General features: G+C 44.1%; 1 protein-coding gene across 2 annotated transcripts in view; it reads left to right on the top strand.

Annotated features, from left to right (window-relative positions):
• The first annotated feature begins 6,991 nt into the window (after positions 1-6,991).
• Positions 6,992-16,760, top strand: part of LOC121658058 (monocarboxylate transporter 2-like) — a 35,306-nt gene continuing 25,537 nt past the window's right edge. Inside the window, exons 1-2 of one of the 2 annotated variants that reach the window (XM_042014470.1) lie at positions 6,992-7,335; positions 7,564-7,821. In XM_042014470.1, the coding sequence (XP_041870404.1) occupies positions 7,605-7,821 (217 nt within the window). In that variant the 5' untranslated portion in view covers positions 6,992-7,335; positions 7,564-7,604. Of the gene's footprint in view, positions 7,336-7,563; positions 7,822-16,753 lie in introns of those variants that run through there. The other variant, XM_042014461.1, reaches the window with a different exon arrangement.

The raw sequence follows: 16,760 nt of genomic DNA, 5'->3' as shown, positions 1-16,760 counted from the left end.
AAGGACCATGAGCAGCTAACTGAGGGAGGCGGGGAGCCACAGGTCTGCAGATGATTACACTCTTTTAAGCGTCAATAAGGATTTTTCTTCTTTGAATACTAAAGTAAATTCCAATGTATTTTTTTGAAGAGAGAAGTAGCTGGGCCCTTGAGAAATTCTTTCTGTCTGCAGGCTGGGGGTGGAATTATTTGCTGGGCATGTTTTTCCTTTCAGGCATCCTTTTGGAAGTGAGTTGTGTTATTTTGGAAGCATCTGCTGCTGAAGGACAGGAACACACAACGCCCTGCACACCCCCTTAAATGAAGTAGCATTACTTAAATGAACTTATCCACTGTGTTTGTGCCCCAAAGCTGTGAAGTACATGCTGCATGCAGGGGAGTATCTTAGTTTGGCACTTGTGTGCAGCCAATAGGCGGGGAAATATCCATCCAGCTGTTGCTTTCTCCTTATCTCTTTGCAGCATGTTCTCCTCTCTGGGCCTCTCAAAGATAGAAGAGTGAAACCAACAAAGCTGGAACCTCCCCCGTTTTCTTAATATCTCACTAAGGTCCCCTGTGCCTCACTGCTGATTTTTGTGTTTGTGTTTTACGTAAATAATGATGCAAATATCCGCTGCAAGAGGCAGGTATTTATTAACTTTAACAAGGATGCTGTGATCAAGTTACTTCTTAACAAGTAGGAGCAGCAAAACCAACTGATTTCTAACATCTCTCCAAGTGGAATTTCTGAAGCACAACAAAGGCGTTTGTCAGCCTTCCCTTTCAGAAGGTGCTGGTGGGGGTCTCTTTTTGTTTTTAGCCAATAGGACACAAATCCTGTACAGACTCTGTCTTTGAAAGCTTTTGGCCCTCTACTAAATGCAATTTAAAGCATCTACCACCTGAGAAGCTGGGGAGGGGAGGGGGGCAGGCGGTGAGCAGACATTGAGAGTGATTGAGCACATGTACAAAACCCTGAATATTGTGTTTCCTCATGGAAAAAGTGCCAAAACCCCCCACTCGGAGAACATTTGGCTGGGTTTGGCTGTTTTTGAAGGATTAGGTGGATTCCTGCATGTCACAAGCTTTGAGTGAAGAAGGCCTAGGTCTGCCTGAAGAGGAACAAAAGGGAAGTAGGTAAAGCATGATGCCCTACTCTTTGTAGTACCTGGGTGATGGGGAGGCCTTCCCAGCATGGTAGGACCTCTGTGTAACTCATACAAGTGAGTCACAGGTTTCTCCTCTGCCCTCCCTCTTTCTGTGGCTGTGGGCCAAGGCATAGCCTGGCCCCAAAGCCATACCAGGATAACAGGACTGAAGGTTGTGCCCAAATAACCTCAAGCTGCTGTCTTTTAACAGATCAGCTCCACAATTTACAGATGGTATGTGCTTATTTAGACCTTTAAGTGTCACTGAGTGCTAGCAATGATAACATACCCGTAAAACATCAACCAAAACAGTACCAAATATATCTATTTAAGGAATGCCCTCTGTGTTCCCATATCTCCTTAGATCTGCAGAGCTGTGCTTTGCAGCCCTCACTGTCACACAGTGCTGGCAACATCCAGCCCAAGTGTGAGAAGTGTGAACTGTATGCTCACTTTGTGCCAACTTTTGGTCCTTTTACTTGATACATCTCTATTTTTTGCTTATCTATAAACTGAGTTCTAAATTTCATTGGATTAATTATTTTGAAGTCAAGACAGTATATGACACATCAGTTTCAGAAAAAGATCGCAGAGATGTTTTAAATTACCTTAAACCCTTCCAGTTTGATTCAGTTAATATTCCTTCATTAACAGATTTCTTTATAGATTCTGAAAAGTTCAGGGGCAGGAATATTTGGTGAATATCAAATTAACCTTGTCCAACAGCCAATAAATTAAGTGCTGAAATTGTATTTACTCTGCAAATTTACATTTTTTTTTCTTAAATAAAAGTTGTACCATATTTTATATCAAAACTAGTATATGGAGAGGAAGTGTTAAGAGTCATTGGATTAGTCATTCAAATTTCAATTTTGCATGGGCCAATTAAATAGTAAAGGAGAGTTTCTTCTGCTTTTGTCCATCTCAGCCACAAGGGAGGTTGTCCAAGGTTTTCTGAAGTGATTTTGAAGAGCAGTCTCAATAGTGTGAATTGCTATTGTGTCTGAAGTGCATTAAAAATGGTCACAGCCCAGTAACTATCAGCAAAAACCTTTATAAATGAGGCAATTGCTATTAACATGGAGATGGAAGGAGAGACAATATCTAACAAAGGCAAATCCATGTTTTGATTTGGTAAAGCACCAGTCTCAAATGGCTCAGTGCCAAGGGAACTGTTAAGTATCCACAAGCAAAATACAAAGTACATTTTTGGAAGTGTAGAAGTTAATTTATTCTGAAAATCTAAAGGAACTCCACCTTTTGCAATACCATTTTTTTTACAATAGCATTCTTCCAACACTACACCTTTAGCAATACCTGACTCCCATGAACTCTAGGTCTGGTGTGGTTGCAGCCTCCTCGACAGGCAGCTCCTGGTGCCCTCCCATGGGGTGGAGCACAGAGGACCACATGCACCTCCAGCTGTCTGTAATGAATCCCCACAGCACCTATAACTGCCTTTAAGGATTTACTAATTTTAGAAGACAGAAAAAGCACCAGATATGCTTGTTTATATTTCTGGCGGTAAAACATTTTTAGAGGGAGTAACTGGTAGGAGCCATGACTGGTGAGGCAGAAAGAGCTGGACCACATGATCGATGAGCCCAGGGTACGTGCAATTGGAATTCTCTCCCTGACTCGGAATTACTGGTGGGTGCCTGGGGAGACAAGCATGGAGCTGCCTGTCAATACTTCCCAAGCTCCAGCAATTTGCCATCTGCAATGCCAGAGGTGACATCTCTGTGTTTAATAGCCCTCGATGGATTTCTCCCCAGAGTTTCTCTTGCTGTCTTTTGACCACTGGAAACTTTTTTATCAAGCTGTTACAACTGCCTGGTAGAAAATCCTTTTAAATGGGAGATGTGCATTGTGTGTCCTGTGTTGTGAGAAGAACATTGAGCTGGCTGGGAGAGCACCATTTGCAGCCTTGTGTGCTAGTGCAAATGGGAACTTGTGTGTGGGTTTGGGCATTCCTTGTGTCCTCGCAAGGAAGATATTTCTGCTGGGGCCATATGAAAGTGTGTGGATGACTGCATGTGGCTATAGGGCAGGAAATACGGGCTACAAGAGATGCTGACTGGCAAAGTTAACTTAAATGTATGATTTTTCTGTCTCCATTTACCTTTCTGATGAATTTTCTACTCAGATTGGATAAAAACATTTCCCCAGCCCACCTACAATCAGTTTTTTTTCCTATTTTTTTTAATGTGCTTCAGTAGTGCATTGCAGCATTGGGATTATAAACGCGCCAGGGGAATGTTTTAAATCCCCCAAATGGGGATTTGCAACATAAGTCTGGTGGAAACATTCCTCCTGAAATTGGGTTACATTAACCTTTACAAAGCATGGACTCACATTGTGGACATTGCTCATTTAATAGTCCAAGTCAACTGCTTGGTACCTGGCAAAAAAAAAAAATCAGGAATTTTCTGTATCTTTTCCCCTCACTCCAGGGTGACATTTACCCCTTGCTATGTACTGTTGTGGCTTGCCAACCCCTTCACTTCTTGGGTGATCAAAATCTATCTGATGCAGGATTTTGGGTGACCCAGAGGCCATGCAGGAGAACTTCAGGCAGAAGGGTAAAATGCCTGTAGCAGGATGGGGAAAGACCTCCATATGCAAATTTCCCTGGAGGAGAGTGGGAGCAGAGCCTGCAAAAATATATTGAAAAGAAAGAATAAGTTAATATGTACAAGGAAAAGCGATATCTGACAAATAATTTATCAACATCCACAGGGAGCTGAGAGATGCCAGCATTCCAAGCACGGCAAATGGAGAGTTTGCCCTGGATTTGTTCCTGCTGGGTGATGGGCCACCCCTGTCCCAGAGAAGTTAATGTGAGATACAGTAGCCTTTGGGTGTAACAGGTGGCACAGGGTGTTCCAAGTTACAGAAAGGCTTTACATCTGAGGGTAGAGCCTCTGATCTCAACCCTTGATCTCAGCAGCATCTGGGGTGGGGGAAGGAGGTCAGCAGATGGCTTTAAAAGCGAGCAGGTCACTCCCAGCGGAGCCAGCAGCCAGCGTTAGCGAGGGACGGGAGCCCGAGCGGTGCCTGCCTTGGCCAGAGAGGGAGCAGTCCCATCAGACAGTGGTCAGTGAGTGTGTGTGTGTGGTGGCATGCTTGGGTTGAGGGGAACTTGGCTCCATGGAGCCCTTGGATCAGCAGGTGAAGCCGCATTAGACTCAGGTTTCATTTATCACGGTGCAAAAAACCAGCCCCAACCAAATAAAACAAGTGGTGTAGAAAAATAATTATATAGTCCAAGAATAGTCCCCAGTTGGTCTGGGTTACAGAATGATGACTGTGATTGTATGTGTTGGTTCCAAAAGACAGCAATTCAATAATCAAGGAAAGAGGATGGTAAATGTCAACTGGATTGAGATGTAAGGGCCTTGATTGTGCAAGACACCTGGAATTCCTTTATTTCCAAGCTGTTACCAGTAGCCTTAGAGAGATTCACAAAGAGGACTGAAGAATAGTGGAGAAAGAATCCAGGATACCTGTCTAAAGAGTAAGTCTAAATAAACCAGCTGGAATAAAGCAGGAAGCCTACAGGGAGTGGTAAGTGGAGAAATGGGACATCCAGACTTGTTTGACTTCACAAAAAGGAAATAGGGGTAAAATGAGAGAGCTGACAAGTAAATTTGTGCCAGACAAAGACAACTCTCACTTTAAAACTGCAAAGTTGTGGTTAAGAGGGTGGTAACAGCAGGGGTAATGCCTGTGAGAGAATGGTCCTGAGCCCTCCTTAGTGCTGAAGTCTCAGAAAGCAGCGTGCTAGAGGAGAAATGACGGGAGACTGGGACTGTATCGCATCACCATCTGCTGATTGCTCAGGCTATTGAACCCTCTAAAAATAACCCCAAATTTTATAATCTCCAAATTGGATTCCCTTAAATCTTCCTCTGGAAGCCTTGTTTTACAGTTGGGGAAGTAAGGTTCAGCTGGTGTGATTTTTATTTTTGACTGTACACTACCTTTTCATTTAACTTTGGTTCCTCTCTTTGGTTTTCTGTATTATGTAAGAATTTGCCTTGATAGAGAAAAGATGGACAAGGATCTGATACCATAATCTGATTTTATGATAATGTCTTCTCAATATATCTCTCATTAAACATCAAATCAAATGAAATGCACAAATATATTCATCATGTAAGACTTCTAAAGGTGGTGTATAATTAGTCACAGTTTTAGAATTGATAGTAATAAAAATAACCTTTCTTTTTAATCCTATGTATAAAGTTCAGGCTCAACCTTTTTTAAAGGACTAACAAAAAAATTTGTATTTGAGGGGCCTGAGAATTTTGCATATCCTAAATTTTGGTAGACTGTGAAACAATATATTTGTGAATACCGAATGTAATGTTAAATAAGGAAACGTGTCCTCACTATAACCACCCCTTAATCAGTTTTATTTTGCCTAATTTCAGTACCACTAGTATATGTCAATATTTTTGGGATCTTGGTATTCTCCATAATATTTGAGTGGCCTAAATTTGGGTAGAATAACCATAAATGAAAGAAGCAGTGAAATGAAGTGCAATTTGATGAGTAATAAAATCCCTTAAACATCAACAGACAGGCATTCCAACATCACCACTATTACTTTTTAACTTAGGTTTTCCTTTTAAAATCTCACCTTACAGTAGTGAAGTAGAGTTAATGTAATTCTAAAAGAAAATTATTTCTTTTTATGGAAAGACTTAAGTGATGGGTATAATAGACTGCATCAGAATGTTCCATATACTGTGGATACCTGTAATGGAAAAATAATATTTCATGAATATCTATCAGACCACTTTATTACCAGAGCAAGGGAAACTTGCAAGTACAATCTTCCTTGATCCTGAAATTAAAACATAGCATTCCTCATAGTGTAACGGGGCATTTTCCTTATTATTTATCATTTTACTCCAAAAGACTTAGTTGGTCATCTCCTGATGCAGCAAAGAAATGTCAGGAAACCCAACAACTTGCCATCCTGGATATTATCAAGATAGGAATTAGAGTTCTTAAAGACTGGATTTATTAAATATAACATTTTGGGCTAGTATTTTTTCCACTTACAGTCAAGTTTCTCTCATGTTCCAGTGAAATTCTTGGCAAGGGGTTGGAGCTGGATGACCTTTAAGGTCCCTTCCAACCCAAACCATTCTGTGGTTCTGTGTAAACGGCAGTGAATCCTCTCCTGGGTCTTAGTGGATCAAAGCTTGGAGCCATGTGTGGGACAGTCTCTGTCCTGTTAGACTGGCTCTGACCATACCTCCTCACCCATAGAGGCAGGGAGTGGATGCCAAGGGATGAGGGTGAGGATGGAGTAGGTGCGTGGTGATCCTCTCCCTCTCACCCTCTGAGGGCCTCCAGAACCAGCAGTGGTTAGAGCACCAGTCTTTAGAGCACTGAACATGGGCGTACATGAACTTCCTTTAATTAAAAATAAATGGAGATGAATGGTTTCGGACTCTAGCAACAAAGACAGTGAAGAAAGGCTATGGCAAGAACAAAAATCAGCCATTACCTTTCAGGACAGGACTGAATGATTTCAATGGAGGTCTGGCTGTTTAGCAAAGAGATTCCAAAACTCATCCCTGATGTATCTGAAAGACTCATAGAAAAGAAATGTATGTTTTACTTACTTTTCCTTTTATCCCCATTTTATTTTAATGACCAGGGAAAATGGGAAGAATGCAAATGAGTGAATGCCCTCTTTGATCTGTGTTGTTCCTGAGCATAATCTGGTAACCTGGCAGGCATCAGGCACAAGTGGAATTGCTGCCCCTAAGAAGGAAGAAACTTCAGCCCCTTTGCAAGCAGTTGCTCAGTTTGGCTGTTGGTTTGAGGGAAGCAACAGCCAAAAGAGCCCTGTCCCCCTGCAGAACAGGGGAGCTGGGCCCACTGTGGGGCTGATCACCTGCTGTTTACATCATGGGGATTACTCTTTTGAGCAGGAATAACCTGAAATCATGAGGACTTCCACCCACACCTGAGAAGTACACAATGAAGGATTCACCCTAAAAAAGGTACAACCACAGCACAGGGTTCTCTCCAGAGGGACTGTGACAGGAGTCACCTCCAGAAGCCATCTCCTGAGGTGGACACAGAGCCACAGGCTGGATGTGGGAGAGAACAGAAAGTGGATGCATTGACTTCATCTGGAACTGAGGTCTGTCCCTGGACATGGAGGCCATAGAAGTATTTTGAGGGTATGTATTTAAAATACAGGTGGAAGAGCTGGACAGGGTTACAGGAGAGGGAAGAGTGATCTTGGTTGTGTTAGAATTGAACAATAGAACTGTTAAAAGGCAGCAAAAGGATTAAGGCTTTAAGAGTGGGTGATTCTCTGTACCTCTAAATTATTTTATTTTGCTTTAAAATGATGCCTGACAACATGTTATGCATATTCTGTACAACACATCTCCTCTGCTCTGCAGGACATCGGGAAGCAGGGTTTGCTCTGGAATCTGCTCTGACCATGTCTCCTCCAGTCCTTTCAGACCTGGGCTATGTCCCCCCCGATGGTGGATGGGGCTGGGCAGTGGTGTTTGGAGCCTCCATCACAATCGGGTTTGCATTTACCTTTCCTAAAGCTTTCACAATCTACTTTAAAGAGATCCAAGCTGTTTTCAGCATCTCCTACAGCCAGATTGCCTGGACAACATCCATCATGTGTGCTACCACCTATGGAGGAGGTAAGTGAAGCAAGGCTGTATCTCCTTTGGAAAGAGGAGATCTGATCTCTACACCAAAAGGGGAGAATGTATTTCTTTGAGAAAGTTCTTGGCAAGTGCTTACTCTAAGTCTGGCTTTCTGTTTTCTGATGATATACATGGGCAAAACTGAGAAAACTGATTTTTATATTGCCAACATATATGAAGTCATCGATTATTATTTCATCAGAAATCTTGCTATGCATGGGTGAGTGGAGGCTTGGAATTATTTGAGTGTGAGCAGTTATTTCAGTAAATTTAATCTTTTTTTCTGTTCCTATTCTTGTCTTTCCTCTTGAAACAAAAATGTGCTACTTGTACTCATGATTGCAGAGAAGCCACTGAAACTCAAAGCCCAAGTTTTGCTGACGTACAGACGTGGAATATGTGCACTCATATCTTGAGATAGCATTGAAATATGTTTTTCCCTAAATCTGTTGCTAAAAATCTTGTTTCAACTGAGTAAGGGATGATGTTTTAGGCTTTTCTTTGCGGAATCTTTCTAAAAGAACAAATACATACACCAGTTTCTTAAATTAAAATGTTCACTGGGTACTTGAACCTTGGCTGCAAAAGTCGCTGTTGTGGGAAGGTATCTGTCGTCCTCATAATGAAACCATCAGGTGGATCTTCCCCCCCGAGGGATGTTTCCCTCAGATACTGAAGCCAGGTTATCAGTCTGCCCCTTGGATCTGAGTAGCTGGTTAATCTTGCTGTTAATGGTTAGTAGAAACCATCTGGTTTTAGGCTGCTGATGCCTGTGAGGTGCAGCTGCTGGCAGCTATTCCTGGGCTCTTAGCAGATCCTGGTGGTTCTTAGCTTGTTTTGCAAGGGTGAAAGTAAAAGGATTAACACTTAAGGGCACAAGAATAGCCACCCAACTCACACCTACCCAAACTTGTATTCTCCTAAAACAAGTCACTCACACTCTTTGGGCAAGAGTATTACAAAAAATTTTGTAGATGGAGGGATCTTCTTGGTACCCTCTCACCTTCAGGACAGGGTGGTTTGGAGGCTCCCTCAGTCACTCATTGCAGAGATCAGGGGTACACCCTGTGTACAGAAGTCTTACACATTCATGTACGTTAGGAACTGGTTTTACATGGCAATAAAAAAAAGAGCTGGTGTGCGATGGATTAAGGTGAAGGAGATGTATGTGACCAGAGAGGTGTGAGGGATGAGCTGCTTGCAGAAAGAGCCTTTTCAGGTCTGGCTGGAGTGGGTAAGACCATCAGTGAGGCAGATTTGCTGGGATCTTTGGGCTTTGCCCTCTGATGCAGATGGACAGAAAGGGTCACTTCCAGGGGGAGTAACACTGATTTTTCCCTTGAAACAATGGCTGTGTATCCTCTGGCTGTGGTTTGGCTCTGGTGTTTTTGTGTCAAGAGCTGAGGAGGGCTGACAGAGTCAGAGCCAGAGACTGAAGAGAGATTCATTTAGAGGGTTCATTTCCTCAGGGTGGCTGTTGAGGGCCCTCTGGAAGCTGGATGTCTGAAACTGAGCACCAGATATTGGATGTGTCTCAGAGTTGTTGGGACTTCTGGCTTTTTATTCTCCACATTCCCTGAGTGAGGGCCCTTGACATCCAAATGGAAATACAGAGGAGACGACAGCAAGGGAACTGTCTGTGGTATTGATGGGGGAAGAAGCCATTACAGGATGAGACTTGTGGCTTTCATCACTGATCTTCCCATCTTTAAATACAGACTTTTATGAAATCATATTGCTGCAGAGCTGTTATTATAAACTACAGCCATGTGTGCAAGTGCCTGACTTTCCCAGATACCACCTGTAACAACAGGAGGGTGCAGCACAAGCAGGATAATAAGAGATGCTGTGAAGCAAGTTGACTTTTCCTTTTCAGCATTGCATTTATATTCACACAGACTCTGGGCCAAGAACTCAATGCTGGTAGGGACGTCCTGTCTCTTTCACAAACACCTGTGCTCATTGCTCCAAGAGCACCTTTCCTCTCTGGGAGTTTGTCCCCCAGACAGTACCTGTTGCTCTTCACCTCACTCAGCTTTTAAATCACTGCAGCATCTGAAATAGATCTTGGAAAAACATAAATCTGAGGAAAAAACCCCTGCGTACTCTCCTAGAATTAAGGAAGATCAAGTGTCTCGTCTGTTCTTGCACATGATTCATAATTCTGAACATTTCCCTGTCATGCTCTCATCTTTCAGTTTTGCTGCCAGTAACTGGTGTTGACATCTCCATAGGTCTGAAAGCAGCAGCATGCTAATAATAATAATAGAAGATGGAATGGCAATAAGAACACATTTAGGAGTTTCATCTCGGGGAATAAATATCTTTGAGAGCACAAGTAATTGAATACTCAGTTTGATCTTCCTTTCAGCTACAGCAGCATAAGTCTACAGCAATTCTGTAGCGTCCAGTGAGGCTGCATGCTGTGTTTGAGGAAGGAGGAAGGCACCAACAAAGCCTGCCCAGAGTGGTTGAAGGAATGCAGGGGATCCCTTCAAACCTCATATTTTATTTCACAAAATTCAGAAAAGCTGCAGCTAACTGTATATAAAGCAGTTGTTTAGGACAGCCTGCACTAGAGCAAATAGGAAAAAAAAGAAAGCTTCAACAAACACTGAATATCATTTTGTGTGAAGCCTGGGCTGCACTGAAGTCATCAGGCATCTTGCCATCACCTTTAGTGGAGCCAGGATTTCATCTTTCAGCTGCTGAGTTTGATGTGCTGAACTGTAGCACTAGAAGCCTGGCAAATTTCAGCCCTAAGCATTTTGGGAAAGGGGGCTTCCCCAAAGGTCTTCAGGAATGTGAAGTAATGGAGCACCCTGTAAACCTTGCCTAGGTAACAGGTGCATCTTTAAAGCATGTCTTACAAGGAGTCCTTTGTGTGGAACTTAGGGGGCTCTAGGTCAGTCTGTAAACCTGGGATTACAGCAGGCTTGAGTAAATACTACACTTGGACCAAAAAGTCTACTCTTTTTGATCTTGTGGGGTAACAGGTATGTACAATGTCAAAAGTTCAATAAGTTCCTTAAGCTCTCTCTGTGTAAGACCTTGAAAGTTAATGCTAAAGCATCGTGCTTGATCTGCTGGACAGCGGTCAGCCAGAAGGGCAAAACAACCCAGAGAATTCAGGCCCAGGAGCCCGGCTGAGTTTGCCCCAGCAATCCTGTGCATTGCATCACCCTGTGTTAAGGGCACAGGGATGTTACACACAGCTCTCTGCACTGTGTGATCTGTGCACTCAACTCCTCCCAGGTTTGTTTCTGTCTCTTATTTCCATATCCCAGCGTTTTACCAAATTTGAAGGGTAATGAGGAACTTCCTGGCTTTCCTTCGCCCCACCAAGAGGAGCTGGTTGTGTTCCAAGTAGCTGCAGACTTGATCCTGTTGTCCTGCTTCCCACCTGCTCTCTTACAGTGCCCAGAGCCTCGCTGGTGGCAAGCACAGTGCGGTGCCAGCTGAGACTGGCTCCTGCTCAGAGCATCCTTGTCCTTGAAGCAGATCAAAGGTGTCCTACATACACACAGCAAACAGCAGTACCTGCTCCCAGAACACTGCAGTCCTAGAGAAAGATTTCTTGGGGAAACTCATGTCAAGAGGAGGTGCCTTTATGGAGTTACAATCACATGTCACAATTTTATTTGGTGGGGAACCAAAACCCATAACAAAGCCCCAGCTGCTGCTTTATGATGTTTTTTCTGTACCTGTAATTGACTATCCCTCCATTATCTTAAAACTTGGGTGAGGTGGCGTTAATTTTTTTTGAAAATACCTGTGTTACGTAATGACAAGGAGTACTATGATCTGCAAACAGTGGTGTTCCAGGGATTGTTTGTAAACTGGTGTGCCACCCACCTGTCCCCAGGCCACTGACCCTCAATTCAGGCTCAGCCAACATTGTGCAATTCCAGGATTTTGCTGCTCTGGAGTGGGAATCACTCTTAATGGTGATCCTGCAACATCTCTCCTCTCTCAAACCTCATGAGGGTTTAATGAGATCTAAAGCTCTCCAACTTGGTGAAGTGTTATTCAGGCAGCCTTGTGGCAGCTGATCCTTTTTCTGCCCTGTTGACAGCTACTTGAGAGTTTACTTGGAGATGAGCTGGAGACAGCAGTGGTTTTCTGGACCCAGATGTGCCACAGCTGCTGAGGGCCATGCCTTGGAGATGGTGCTTGTGGAGGGGCTGGATGTGTCATAATTCATAGGATTAGTTTTGGCAGTATAAGCTGCAGATCTTTGCTAACCTGGTTCCTTTTCACTGAAGGGAGTAAGGAAACTCTCACAAGAATATTTCCACTGGAAATCACAGGCAGGCTAAGTGGGTAAGACCGACTGGGATAAGGTGGGATACCACAGTGATTTTGCTTTAACAACACTAAAGAGTCTTTATTCACTACAAGTTTACCTTGTAAAAAATGTAGGGACTCGTTATCCTGCGGTAAAACCTCACAGCAAGGACAGCAAGGCTTGAGTCTGGAACTGGAGAGCCACAGGGTGGGGAAGGCAGAGGTTTCCCTCGGCACACAGTGTCACCACTGGAGTGCCCCTTACTTCCAGTACAAATGAAAGAGTGACCTGCTCTGCTCTGGCTAATGTGTAATTACACCTTCAACACAACCTCCTGCCCCAGCTGTTTGTTTGCCTTTGTGTGCACAATCTTAAATGCCTTCAGGCTCTGCATTCAGCAGTGGTTGGAAAAAACCACAGTATTTCTACTCATTTTCAACCATTTAGGACTTGGCATAACCAGACTTCTGCCATAAAAGTTAATAGGTAAATTCTTGATGCATCTCTGAGTACTTCAACCGTGTTGTTTTTCCATTTCTATGCAGTCATTTTCCAAATATAACAGAGGAAGTTCCTTCTGGGATTCAAATGTAAATGAGACAAAGATGAAATAGCAAAGGAATAATTAGTTTTAATTCCCCAGTGAAAACATTCCAGTTATTAGATCTAGATTGTCACCATCTTTTTACCAACAAGAATGTTTTGGTTTGAGCTGCTGATTAAACTCTTGCAACAAGGGAAAAACAGAAGAAGTGATGCTACTGCTTGGTTTATTCTGTTTTCTCCAGGAAACCAGCACATCCCGCAGTGATGCTTCATGTACCTGTCTCGTTTGATGGCATAGACACAGGGCTGGGGCTGTCTGAGAGGTTTCCTGGCTCTGGAGAGACTTATTTCATGTCACGAATCCCTCTGCCTGTCTGGAGTTCATGCTATTAATACCGGGGTTTAGCAAAAAGCAAGTTTGACATTTCATAACTTTATATTTTGACCTCTCCTTGACCCCCTTGTAAAACATTACTCAGTGAAAAACAAAGCCAGGAGGCTCTGCCAGCGTCCCAGGTGGTTTCAGTGCCAACACTGATGTCACTTGGCTCTGTGCAGTGTCACCCCATCACCAGGTGCAGGGGGGTGAGGGGCTGGTGGCTCTGCCTGCAGCAGAACATCTCACTCAGCAGCAAAGAGGCTGCATGGAAATTAAAGGTCCCCCCTCCCAAATAGCCACGGAGATGTCAGGGGCTGTGGATTGACCGTGTCTGACCAACACATGCCACTTGGAATATGTTGGTGGGGTGCTGCCTGCACCCCTCCTGCTGCTCAGTGCCCTAGGAGCCACCAGCCAGAGTTAGGTTGCCTTTAATTAAAAACTCAGGCATGAAAATATTAGTGGTAAATCCTTGAATGATGGAGTCTTATGGCTAAACACTGAGGAATGTGTTTTATCAGCCTGTGTGCTCAGTGGTGGGGAGAACACAGGGTATAAGGGTAATTCTGTGCTCGTTGGGAAGAGGAGTGGTGCTTTGTCCCCCAGTGTAAGATACCTTCCACACCCCAGCTGGCATTTTGTGGTGGCATCTGGTTGGGGTCCAGCACCAAGAATTTTGGTGACTTGAACTCTACTCTCAAGTACTAATCTGTATCTGTATGGAGCGATCCCTTGGAAAAAGTTAAGAATTTCATTAGGAACATAAATATATGGGCCTATTTTTTGAGGACTGGGATGTCTCCTTCCTAAGACAGGTCACACAAGGCAACTGCAGGGGCCATTCTTTAGAATGGCACCCGATTTAGTATTTCTGGAGAAGGGAATTCTCATCTTCCAGTGATGGTATTGTATGGGTCCAGCCCTTTGGATTTGCAGAAAATTGCTGCCTATATTCTCATTCATTAATTCAGGAGCTCCATTTTAACTGTGGTTATGGATTGGATTTCACTGCTGCTGTATTTTATGAGCAAATGGAACATGACAGTAGAGCAGTTTTAAGAAATGGGGTGTGCCATTAAAGACCCTTCAACGAAGTGCAGAGGTACCTCTTTTGGCACTTACCAGATGCTGTTTTCATGTAGCAGAGCTAGGTATGGATTTTTTTATTTTATGTGGAAGTAATTTCTAAAGACTTTAGTTGACTTGAAAAGACTCAATGAAGAAAAAACTCTGTTGGAGTTACAGAGCCGTAGCTCTTACCTTTGGCTGCCATATAAGGCTTTGCATAAAATGCTTTGAATAAAATTATTTCCAAATACCAAAGTGGTTCACTGAAAATAAATAGAAATGTTTTCAATTCTTGAGGGAGCCCAGCGTTTTTCCCCCCCACCCTGTTTTTTTTTTCTTTTTCCAAGACAAGAAAAAACACTCAAGTAGTCCTCATTAGTCACTTTTGGAGGGAGGAACTTTTGTGCTTCACTATATGGGTGGTGAGGCACTGATGCAGGTTCCCCAGGGATGCTGTGGCTGCCCCATCCCAGAAAATGTTCAAGGCCAGGTTGGATGGGTCTTGGAACAACCTGGTCTGGTGGAAGGTGTCCCTGCCCTCCCAAATCATTCAGTGGTTCTATGATTTTAAATATCGTTCATCAAATCTTGGACTTCATTAAGTGATGGTTATTAGTTCACTTGATTAAGAAGCCATGACCTGGGAACTGTCACAGAAAGCTTTGTGAAGACTGGGAAACGGGGAGAGAGGAAGAGTTTCAGATTCTGCTTGGCTCCTGGCCCCTGTTCCCGGCGTACCCCTCTTCTTTCAACAGCTCTGGAGCAGAGCTCTGGGAATTACAACAGGAGTCACTTATTTACATGGAGTGCTGTGATAGGGAAATGAGTCATTTGAAAAGGTGTTTTGCAATTTTAATCAATTTTGTTGCTGCTTGCCAGCAAATTAAAAAACCTGCCCTCTAGAAAGTGTCTGCTGTCAGTGGATGAGAAAGCAGAGCCTGAACCCGGGGGAGAGTCTGTGGTGCCGACATGGAGGGGGAGCACTGCCGCAGGCAGCTGCTGTGAGCTGAGCCCAAGACTCCCTAAATCGCTAGCAAGGCCTTTTTGACCTAGTGAGCCCAGGATTTCCAGTGTCAGTCCCACCCCCTGCCCTCGGGCTGTTCTGATTTTCTTGTGAGCTTCTCTTCAGAGCAGCAACAGCAGTGCAAAAACTTATCACATTTAGACATCTTTAGAAATCATTTGTTTGCCCCCAATATCACCTGCTGCAACTGGTTTCCTGCTCCAGTTCTGAGTTTGCCACGAGTTTGTGTGAAAGTTTACCCAGAGGTGCCCTGCTGGGGTTGGCTGTTTTTAGCATGACACACAATTTAGTAGTTCTGGAGAAGGAAATTCTCATCTTCCAGCTGAGAGTTGTCACTGCTTCCATGGCTGGAGTTGTACTTGCTTCTTCATCCCTCTTCTCCCTGAGCTTTCTGTGTGTCCTCCCACCTTCCATGCTGCTGCTAGGGATGTGCCAAGTTCAATCTTGGGTGTGTTTATTTTGTTTTGGTCTTGTTTTTGATTTTTAACAGAACACAGAAAGCAGCTGCTGAAATAACTGAATGCTGGTATCTTCACAGCCCGTAAAGTGGGTCAAGGCTGTACCAAAATAAAACTCTCCAAGTCATCACACTGTGATCCCACAGATGAGAGTAAAGGTTTCTGGTCATTTTGAGTTTACTCAGTTTCATAGGAAGAAAGAAAGGGCAGTAACAAAATATCTTACAGTTTTGAGGAGATTTTAAAGCTCCAGATTAACTGTGCCAGGTAAGCTGCAGAGCAAGGCCCTGATTTTTTCCCCCTCTCAGTTGCTTCATCGTGCATGTAGAAAAATGGGTCACACACGGGGCTGTTAGTTAAGCCAGGGGGAGGCAAGGTTGAGTAAGACACAATGTTTGTGGTGAAACTGGACCTTCCCAGCCAGAGCAAACACTGCTTAATGTTTTCCCAGCCAGAGCTCCATGTAAATACTGGAATACACAGCGAACTGGTGGACATGAACAGGGGGCAGAAGTCTACAATGATCACAGAATCATAGAATTCTGAATTGGGTTGGATGGGACTTTAGAGCCCATCCTGTTCTAACCCCACTGCCACCTTCCCCTATCCCAGGTTGCTCCAAGCCCCATCCAACCTGTCTTTGAACACTTCCAGGGATGGGGCATCCACAGCTTCTCTGGGCAACCTGTGCCAGTGCTTCATCACACTCGTAGTGAAGAATTTTCTCCCAACATCTAATCTAAACCTCCCCTCTTGCCGTTTAAAACTGTTCCCTCTTGTCCTATCAGCATCCACCCGTGTGAAAAATCACTCTCCTTTTTTTTTATAACGACGATGTGGTCCAGGGGCAGGAGAGCAGCCTGCAACTTGGTATGGAGGAGAAAAGAGGAGGGGATGCAGGTGGAAACACAGGGGAAATAAAAAAGAACAATTTGCGTTGAAGTAACTGAGGGTGGTTTAATTAATGCCCGCGGGGGGGGCTGGTGCTGCTGCCTCGGCTGGGGGCGAGCGAACACGAGGGGACAGGGTGCTGGAGTAAGGGATGTGATTCCCGTGGGTGTTTGGAGCGTGTCCCCTGGGCCGGGGCGGGCGGGTCCCGCCTGGGGCGGTGCGGCTGCTCCGCCGTCCCGTCCCGTCCCGTCCCGTCCCGTCCCGTCCCGTCCCGTCCCG

This window comes from Corvus kubaryi, unplaced genomic scaffold (genome assembly GCF_017639235.1).
Source record: "Corvus kubaryi isolate FWS band 111438036 unplaced genomic scaffold, C.kubaryi_AGA036_p1.0 136, whole genome shotgun sequence".
NCBI classification, from domain to species: Eukaryota; Metazoa; Chordata; class Aves; order Passeriformes; family Corvidae; genus Corvus; species Corvus kubaryi.
This window is presented reverse-complemented; position numbering and strand designations above follow the sequence as displayed.